An 11,081-nucleotide genomic window follows, 5' to 3' on the forward strand; every position below is an offset into this window, starting at 1 on the left:
CGATTTATGAGAGGCGGAGTTCAACCCGCGAACCGCCGGAGTCCGGCGCCCACGCCGGTGCGTGACGCCGCGGCCACTGCCGGGCCGCCACCGGCCGCCCACGCTAGCTCGCAGCAAGCCCGGGTTCGCGGGCGCTGCGCGCCCAGCGCCAGCCTGCCCGCAGCTCGCGCCGCTGCGCGCTCGCCCACGCTGGCGCTGCCACCGCCGAGGCGCACGCGCCCACGCTGGCTGCGTGCTCACCCACGCCTGCACGGACAGAGGCCAAGGGCCCCTGCTTCCTCCCGCCGCCCGCAAAGACGCCTCGCTTACAATCGTACACGCTAACCGCATGCTTTTACATCGCCGCAGATATGGCAATCATGACCAAGAGATTGGCTCGTAAAATGTCCCTGCCATGACGTGGAGCCGACTCCACCACTGCAGATGGAATTCCTCGACCCCGCTCATCGATGAACGGTTCGAGCATCTCCGTAATCTCAAGATTGGACAATCACGATTTATTGATCGGGACGCACTAGAGGATATTGGTCTTGCTCGAAGAGGTCGAGAGCTAGTTAGTGCGGGAGGTTGGGACCGATTGCTTGCTATTCAGGAGCCCGTCAGGCGAGATACCACCTTGGAGGTTCTTGCCTCGCTTTTCCTTCGATCGTGACGCATGATTGATACCGCTTTTGACACGGAGGATGTCATTTTGTTTCCGAGCCTTCGTCACCGCATGGGATGTCTTTTGACCCAGTTCTCGATATATCTTGGGTTGCTACGATCGGGACTATACTCGATACTATCGAGTACACACGACTCCTCACCGACTACCCTCATGATATCACTCCCGGGCCGGGTTTTTCCATGATTTATGCGCGGCGTCACGATGATTCTCCGTGCCATCGAGGCCTCTTGCCTCACTCGACCGGCACACAGGTACATTCACGCAGCTTCTCGAGCCCGGTCGATGTGGTCGGGGAGATGGTACTCGGTTCACTTCGCAGGACAGATCTTTTGTACCTCCACTCCATGGTCCATGGAGTCCCTCTCCACCTAGGATATGTGGTCGCCGATTACTTTCGCCATCAGAGTGAGTACCTGCGGTTGGGAGCATTGTTCGCGGGACCCTACATCACTCTTCTTATGTTCAATATGGGCCTGATCCGCTCGGTCAGGGGCGAGGAGAGAGTCAGTAGCCCAATACCATTGGGTTTGGTTACTCTCCATTTGATGGGCATTGTGAGACGTACAGGCTCAGGTGGATACACACTAGTGGAGTCGTCATCTGAGGACGACGAGGGAGCCCTGCCGAGGCCACGGAGGCACCTTCGCAGCGAGCCCGGAATCACCGAGGCAAACGATCGACAAAGCATCCACCCGATCCGAGTCATCTACCTCCTCGAGTACACGAGCGTCTGGCTCGACTCGAGGTCGCCATTGCTACCATCTTGGAGAACCAAATAGCGGATTCCGGAGCGACTTGATCGATGTCAGCCAGACTCTCGACGAGGAGGTCTCATCCGCCTCATACCCAAAGATCCGCGCCCAGATGACAAGCACCCGACTCGGATACCGACGCTTGAGGCGTCACACTCATGAGACTTTTTATTTTTGCATTTTATGTTTTTATGTGTTTTATCTTTAGTTTGTGGACTTTTGTGCTCAGAAAGGTTTCACCTTCTGAGAGTTATCTTTATGCTTTCGCTTTTTGTTATTTGTTTGCATTCGTATTTCCTTTTTCTATTTTGTTGAGATTCTATCGAACCCCTTGTATTCCGTGCGGTTGGCCTTGAGAGTGATGTTGTTGATGTTTTAGTCATAGACACGATCATGTGCTTTTATTCCATGGTCGTGTGAGCTTCACAACCGTTATAACGCCCCTTGAGATAGACTTCACCAAATGTCCATGAGGAATTCGAGGGAGTATTGTTTTAATTGCATTCCGCACACATGTTGCTTTCATTGATGCTAACTTTATTGTGCTTACATGTGTACATTGAGGGCAATGTACATCTTAAGTGTGGGGAGGGTTCACTTTATACATGACTTATACTTGTGTTTTCATGAGCATGCTCTTGTTGCCAATGAAGGTTCACCTTAGGGTTAAAAAGTTTAATTCTTAGTTTTTGGAGGTTGTGAACATTAGATTTTTATCATGCTCTAGTTTTTCATCCAATTTTTTTCTTGAATATCTTTTTGTCCGTTTGCTCTTTGCGCACTTTTCTCACTCATTAGACCTATGAATACTCTAGTTCATTATGTTTGGGACTTTAGTGTGCTAGTTTTTATGATCAGAAAAAAATTGAAAAATTTTTTGGAAATTGTTTGTTGCTTGTACATAGGGGGTGGAAAGAGCTACCACTCATGATGTATGTAGCTACTCTCATAAGTCGGATACTTGTTATGCCCTAATGAGAGAAAGAGCTATCTCATGGGATGTGTGAAAGCTATCACCCTTAGTAGAAAGAGCTACCACCTCGAAAGTGTGAAAGCCACTCGGGAGGCATCTTGGGAAAGGGCTACCTTAGAGGATTGTGTGAAGCTACTACCTTTTCTTTTTGTTCATAAATAAGTCCCGTTTTAATAAAAACTTAGTAGTGGACATAGTGTTGACATGAGTTGAGTTTTTCACACACACACGCATTCGGATTTTATCACATTCATTTTTGATTGGATTATTTGCTAGAGCATTGATTGTTTTTGTCTAGTGTTTTATTTTCTCCATAATTTTAGAATTTCATTCTTGTACCCTCTTGGTGAACCTAAGGCCAAGCACTTCTCTTTTCTTTCCATGAGTTTAATGTTTAATTTTGCTTGAGGGCAAGCAAAGGCTTAAGTGTGGGGGAGTTTGATAAGTGCTTGAGTGAACATGTTTTTATGCATGTTTTACATACATTGAGCATCATATTTTATACGGTTTATGTCTCATTTCGTGTATTGGGTGTTCTTTTATGCATATAGGTTGTGAAGGCATTGGGAATTCAAAAGGGAGCGAAGATAGGCTATCATGGCATAATATTGGGAGTTCTTGTACAAATCAAGTTGGAAGACACAAGAGGAGTTCGTGTATGAGGAGATGTGTGCCAACTTCTATAGTTTTGCAAGCCAAGTTATTAATGGAAGGGCACAAAGGCAGCCATGTCTCCACATTCCTCCTCTTTGTAAAGATTTCAAGACCTTTCAAGACGCATTGATGAAGGAAAAGCCGTATAGCCTACCATATGATCGTGTGCCCGATCGTATGGCCTTAAGAGGAGAATGTTTATCATCGCGTTTGTGGAAATCACTGTAGATAAAAGTCATCGTAGAAGAATTCATCGTAGCGAATTCACTGTTCGTGGAAATTCCTGCAGCTCACGCAGCGTGGGAGGCACGTGACTGACGCGATGTGAGGCTATAAATACACCTTTTGGCCGATTCTAAAGGGACTTTTTGCGGAGCTTGGAGCATAGACATTGAGAGAGAGGCGGCTAGGGGTTTTGAGGAGAAGGTCTTCGCCGATTGAGAGGGAGTTCTTCACCAACTTTGATAGGTTCCTTCGACGTCATAGCATTTTGGGGAGCCATTGGCGACCTAGCTCGAGAGGAACCCTTCAAAAGCGTAGAACTACCAATCAAGGCCAATCCGCGATTCGAGGGGTTTTCTCTATGGGTTTTATTGCTTTTCATTGTATCCATTATTGTTTTGTAACTAGGCCCATGGAGGGCTAAACCCTAGTGGGTATTTGGGCATGTGAACCCTAAGATTTATATTTTTGGATTGATTCTCTTAATGCTTCTAGTTAATCCGAGTTGTCTTGAGTTTTTAATCTTGTGATTTAATTGCTTGCTAGTGTTGTTAATCCTTGTGGTTGATTTACATTGCATGATTTAATACTTTGATGTGAGAGGTCTCCATTAGAGTTAGATTTCCAAGATTAAAGAGGGTTGAGAGGGTGAGCCTTGAGATGGAGGAGTGTCCCCTTTCCCCTTCGATTGAGTGTTTCCTATCTCCAGTATTCCATATTCTCTTTGCAACCATATTTGGTGTGAGGCGTGAGATTGCTCGATTTCTCCACCGGGACCTTGTAGGGGGTTAGGATCCTTCGCCGGGAATTAGGGTTGGATCTACATTTAGGAATCGGTTTCACTCTTAGGTTTTTTTATAGCATAATGCGGTCATATAGGGTGTGAAGTGTTGAGATTGGTCGATTTTCTCCACGGGACCTTGTAGGGGACTAGTGCCTTTTTGCTTGGAGACAAGGATTGGTTATCATTGGACTACCTCGACTCATTAGACTCGATTCTAGAGCATTTAGTGAATCTTGAGCTTTAAGGAAGATCTTAGGGGGATCATTGCCCGAATACCTCATCCTTAGTGATTGAGACTCTTCTACTTTATTTCTTGCATACTTGTTTGCTTTGCTTGCAATTAGTTCACTTCATCATATTCATCGATTCCGACTAGATAATTGAGAAGTGGTTATTACTAATACTTCCGTTCCCTGTGGATTCGACTACCCAACTCACCGGGTATTTATTACTTCGACACCCGTGCACTTGCGGTACACACACGCATATTCGGACGTGTCAAAGTCCCTACTCATCCTGTTTAATTTCAAAGCCCAAAAAAATATTTCATAAGTCCTAAGTCTGTCATCTCAAAGACACTCTTCATATCTTGTTTGAACTGTTTAACTTCACCATATCATCAACATAGACACATACTAACAACACTTCACCATTTTTCTCAATCTTTCTATATAAAGTATATTCTGTTTGACTTCTTTGAAATATCTGGGAGTGAAACCATGCATCTAATTTTCCATGCCAAGCCCCTGGGGCTTGTTTGAAACCATACAATGCTTTAATTAACTTGTACACCTTGCCTTCTTCTCCTTGAATTTCAAACCCTCTTAGTTGTGCCATATATATGTACCTCCTCTTCTATTTCTCCATTGAGAAAAGCAGATTTTATATCTAACTGAAAAATTGGCCATTTTTTAAAAACTGCAACTGCCAAAAATATTCTAACTATGTCTAACCTGGCCACTAGAGAGTACACTTCCTCATAATCAATGCCATACTCTTGGGTATGCCCTTTAGCTGCCAATCTGGCTTTATACTTATCAAGTGAGCCATCTGAGTTGTATTTGGTCTTATAGGCCCATTTCACTCCTATTATCTTCTTTTCTGGCATTAATTCACCCAACTTCCAAGTCCCATTTTTCTGTATTGCTTTAACTTCTGTATTGCGTAGATTCTTTATAAGTAATAGGATCAGTTACTTCTAAAGCAAAGGTACATCTTTTATATATATCTCTGAGAAATCTCACCCTCTGAATGGGAGACTCATCAATACTTGATTCTCTAGTAGGTATTGGTTAAGAAGCATTTGTAGCACCATCAATTTATTCATTTCCCACTGAATTATTTGTCCCTGATACTAGAACCTAATCACTGCCAGTCACACCAACTGCCATAGAATTGCCTACTGCTTGGTTCTAATAAACAATTGCTTTTCTGATATTGCATTATCATGCCAATTCCAACATTCTTCTTCTGAAAAATACACATATCCTTGCTTGTAATCACCTTTTCTGATTGTGCAATAAAAACTCCGTATGCCTTTGCATTCATTCTATAACCAATAAAAATTCCTCTTTGAGCCCTATCATCAAACTTCTGCAAATTCTGAGTAATTCAATGTGTATAAGCGACACACCCAAATACTCTCAAATGAGTCACTTTTGGCTTCACTCCATACCATGCCTCATGTGGGTTTTTCCTTTGATAGCATGTGTGGGTGACACATTCGATAAAGATGTTGTTGTCATCACTACCTCAGCCCAAAACTTCAAAGGTAAATTCTTTACCTTTAGCATACTCCTTGACTTCTCCACCAAAGTATTATTCTTCCTTTCAGCAACCCCATTTTGCTGAAGAAAATATGGAGCTGTCAACTGATGCTTGATACCCAACTTTTTACAACACAGATCAAATTCTCTTGAAACAAGCTCACCTCCTATATATGTCCTTAATAGTTTTAATTTGTGATTGTCCCCCCTTCAACTAATGCCAAGAGCTCTTGAAAACAAACAAAGACTTCATGCTTATACTTCACGATATAAGACCAACACATCCTTGTACAATTATTAATAAATAAAAGAAAATACCATTTTCCACCAAATGATTCAACCTCCATTGGACCACGCACGTCTGCATGTACCAACTGCAACTTCTATCTTGCTCTCCAAGATTTTCCCCTAGTGAATGGATTTCTTGCCAATTTACCAACTATGCATGCTTGATAATTTTTGAACCTTTCCATAGACGACAAACCTATCACCATTTCTTGATGTTTCAGTAGTTTCAATCCTTGAAAGTTAAGATGACCAAAGCTTTAATGCCACAACAGTGATACATCTCCTTCCTTTACAGCCAAATTCACAAACCCAAATTGTGAAAAATCCACAAGATGTAGGTTACTACCATTTCTCTACACATCAACTAGATGATCACCTGATTCAGTGCTTACCACACTACACATCTGCTCATCAAACATTACCTTAAAGCCATTCCTAGTAAGTTGTCCTACACTCAATAAATTATGTGCCAGTTTGGGAACATAATACACATTGTGAATTAATTTCACTCCTCCATCCTGCATACACACTACCATATAACCTTTACTACATACCTCAATGTCCTTATTGTCTCCCAATTTTACTATCTACTTCAAAGAACCATCAAAAAACTTTAACTATCCAAGAGCCATATTGCTGCATTATTCATTTCAGCTCCTTCATAAACCATAAACAAACAACCAAACTCACCAACATTTATGCTTCCTTCTAAACTTACAGAACATGCACTTCTACCTTGATTTATGTTCAAAGACCAACAGCGAGACTTCATATGGCCATATCTTCCAAAATGGAAACATTGCACACTTTGATAATTGTTTCTGCCACCCCTCTTACCAAGTGATGGTGGTGGTGGTTTATTCCATTGTCTTCGATCACTATCAAACTGTCCAAACTGTTGTCTTCAGTTAAATTGTCTCTGATCAATATTAGAATTTCCTCTTGCACCTCCAAATCCTCTTCCTTTATCTCTGAATTCTCTACCTCTATAAATCCTTTTGACCAATATTCACTACTTGCAGTATCTCAACTACCAGATGACTCCCCCTTCACATAAAGAATTTTGTATTTTGGCTTATTAGTAAACATGTGGAATCTAGCTTCATGAGCCTGCAAGCTACCACTTAATTCATTCAATGGCAACTTCTCAACATCTCTTGCTTGTTCAATAGAGGTAATTACATGAATATACTTCATTGTCAAACTCCTCATCACCTTAGACACCATGACACCTCCTTATCTTCTAGCTCATAACCAATGCCTTTAATTTAATTTACAAGTGTCACGTGAGATATATTGCTGGATATTCTCCTCCTTCTTCATTTGCAAAACTTCAAACTTTTGCCTCAAAGTTGTAGAACCATGGTACTTTGTTTAAATATAATCCCAAACCTCCTTTACACTAGTAGACCTCACAATCCTATCAAAAATACTCTCATCTACTCATTGTTGGATTAAGTACAAAGTTTTTGCATCATCACTATTGCTTGCAATTACCTGAGCTTCATCCCCTTCCTTGAGGGCACTCTTCCCCACAACACTACAAAGATTTTGAGACCAAAACAATGTCTTCATCCGAACACTCCATCGATCATAGCCTTCACCCTTGAAAAAGGGAAAAGATGACTGAATTACATTAGGTTTAAACCTTGAACCAGATGCCATACTCTCCTTTGAGTCACAACACATAAACACCTTTTAAAGAAAGAAAGCTTCAACACCCTCTAACTCTCCTTATAGCTCTGATACCACTGCTAGAAATTACAGAGAACTCACTGAAGAACAGAATCGTCACCAAAATGATACAGCATCATCACAAAAACACACTACTTCATCGCTCAAACAGAGCACACACACCTCATTCTATTTTTCTCTACCTCTTAATAGCTATACAAAGCTCTTACATCAAAACTTACAAAAAACAGAAAAACACAAAAACCCCTAACTTACTATTACCAAGGAAACACGCATACCTCGAACTTAAACCACTAAATCTGATTGAGCAATCCTAGCCATTCATTATCTATCCATCCGTAAGCCACACAAAATTCACTCAAACAACTAACATGACAGATATTTTAAACACAAATAACCAGATAAGTAACATGACTTTAATACACTACATATTCAAACAAAACACTTGAACCAAGCTTCTCAAACACTATCCACTCCTTCACTGTATAATCCTCTAGAGCTTCAATCAATTGCTGAAAGCTTTGTGGTTGGAAAACCAAACATACTTCAAAAGTAGATTTCTCCATGGAGCTATGCATTGCACAATTAAAAGGCAAATTGCAAATATGGAATGTTTCATCCCACGTCTTAGAATGGCGTGAGTTGTATCCTCCTAGTAGATGAATAACTAAATGGTTGATAACTTCTGTTTGACCGTCAGTTTGAGGATGAAATGTCGTACTCTGTTTGAGCTTTGTATCTATCATTGTCCACAGAGATTGCCAAGAATGACTGGGGAAGCAGCTATTAGGATCAGACACAACAGAGCTTGGTAACCCAAACATGCTGGAAGAATTGGTGTGCCGCTTCTTCACAGGAGATTGTCTTCTTACATGGTATGAGTATCACTATTTTTGAAAAATGATCCACCATCACGAAAAGATAGTCATTACCTCGATGTGTTTTTGGAAGACCTCCAAGGAAATCCATAAAAATGCTCTCGGAAGGACATGAAGGAACCGACAAAGGAGTGTATAACCCCACTTTCTAATTTGTAGGTTTAGAAGTGCTGCATAGGACACAACCCCTTACAAAACAAGTTACATCTTGTTGCGCACATGGCTAAAGAACATAGCATTGGAGATGTTGCAGTGTCTTTGTCACTCCAAAGTGGCCAGCTATCTGTGAAGTGTGTTCTTCTCGCATCCATCATATCTTCTCAACTTTTCTCGGCACGCATAAAAGAGTACCTTTGTAAAGAAGCCTATATTATAAGACAAACTCATATGGTTTTCCTATCTTAATGTCAGCTAATATTATTTGGAAAACATGATCCTCCTCATACCAATTCGAATAATCTTCATGAAATGAAGGTTCAACCTACATAAACAAGGACAAACAAAAGGCGGCTATTGGAGGACATGATAACATGTCAGCAAGCTTGTTATGAACCCCCTTCTTGTATTTAATAACCAAGTTGAATTGTTGCAGATATGTCATTCATTTCATGTGTCATGCTTGCTATAACTAATTGGCTTGGGCTTGCAAATATTGAAGGGGGTGATGATTAGTATGAACAATCGTCTCTTTGCCTAAAAGATAAACACACCAATGCTTCACGACTTGATACAAGGCAAAGAGTTCTTTATCATATGTTGGGTAGTTCTTTTGAGCTCCTTGAAACAACTATGAATGATATGCTATAGGTTGACCATCTTGCATTAAAACGGCGCTCATAGCATACTCGGATGCATCTACATCCAATTCAAATGGCTTTTGGAGATTTGGCAAGGCTAGAATGGGTGTTTTACTTATCTTCTTCTTCAACAAGAAAAATGTGTCGTCATGTTTTGAAATCCACTCAAATTTTTTGTTAGCCTTCATTAGTGCATGGAACGGAGAAGCTAGAATGGAAAAATGATAAATGAATGTACAAAGATACTAACAAGCACCCATAAAACTTCGGACCTCCATCACTGACCTTGATCTCGGCCAATCCTTAATGACTTTTACTTTATCAGGGTTAATTTGTATCTCGCCTCCATAGACCACGAACCCAAGATACAACAAGGTTCATTTCCAGAACTCACATTTCTTCTGGTTCAAGTATAGTTGTTGTTGCTTCAATAGCTCCAACACCTTTTTAACATGCATTAGATGCTTTTCCAATGATCTACTATAGATCAGATGTCATCAAGATAGACTATCACGAAGTCATCAATGAAAGGCCGTAAAACATCATTCATTAGCCGTGTGAAGAATGTGGGGGCATTGTATAGTCCAAACGGCAACACTAACCACTCGAAAAGGCCCTGACGTGCTTCGAATGCCATTTCCAAGTATTATCTTCTTTAATCTGAACTTGGTGATATCTATATTTTAGATCTAACTTGGAGAAAATAGTTGCATGCTACATATGATCCAATAGGTCATTGATACGAGAGAGAGAGAGGGTATCGATTTTTTACAATAATCTTGTTAAGTGTACTGTAGTCAATATACATGCGCCAACCTCCGTCTTTCTTGGGTACAAGCACCACTAGAGACCCACAAGGAGAATTGCTTGGCTTAATAATGCAATGCTCAAGTAGTTTATTAATTTGTCTCTTTATTTCTTTATTCTCCAACACCAGATTACGATACATGCTGAGGTTGGGGAGTGGCGAGTCAGCAATAAGATGAATTTCATGTTCCACCGGTCATTTTGGTGGTAACCCACAAGTCTCTTCAAAGAGTTCCGAATACTCTTTAAGAAGATTTGATAATCATTTAGAATATTTTCAGCAAGATAAGGTTAGTGTAGATAATCTTTCACCTTTTGCAACCACTGGCCGAATTATTGCCAACACATCAACATGCATTAATGATATATTTTACTTGACCGCTGTAATCGAATAAGTCGTAGGAATGGGTTTCTCTTTATTGTGGATAAACCACTTGCCATCATTGGTTAGTTCATACTCTTGAGCTCTTCGATTGATGGAAATGGGCATCGCAATCATAAAGGAATGAACTGCCAAAAATCACTTGAAAAATATCTAGTGGTACCACATCATATTGCACCTCATCAACTTATCGGGAGGATATAGCAAAACGTATTGTGCATTGGTGATTGATTTGTTGGTTCACATCATTAGTAATCCATCCAAGTGGGTATGGTCGAGGATGAGGTACAGTGTTGTCTCCAACCCAAAGCCTTTGGACGAGTCCCACTGAGATAAGATTCTTTTGGCTTCCGAGATCAAATATAGCAATTATGACCTCCTTCTTCACTTGCATATAATTAATAGTGAATAATGCT

At 41.0% G+C, this 11,081-nt stretch overlaps 1 protein-coding gene across 1 annotated transcript in view; it reads left to right on the forward strand.

Moving 5' to 3' along the window:
- LOC120263689 overlaps positions 1-324 on the forward strand; it is a 7,470-nt gene extending 7,146 nt beyond the window's left edge. The window contains exon 8 of the mRNA XM_039271651.1: positions 14-324. Coding sequence (XP_039127585.1) covers positions 14-324 — 311 coding nt within the window. The remainder of the gene's footprint in view (positions 1-13) is intronic.
- The last annotated feature ends 10,757 nt before the right edge of the window (positions 325-11,081 follow it).

The sequence above is a fragment of the Dioscorea cayenensis genome, chromosome 6, assembly GCF_009730915.1.
Source record: "Dioscorea cayenensis subsp. rotundata cultivar TDr96_F1 chromosome 6, TDr96_F1_v2_PseudoChromosome.rev07_lg8_w22 25.fasta, whole genome shotgun sequence".
In the NCBI taxonomy this organism is placed as follows: Eukaryota; Viridiplantae; Streptophyta; class Magnoliopsida; order Dioscoreales; family Dioscoreaceae; genus Dioscorea; species Dioscorea cayenensis.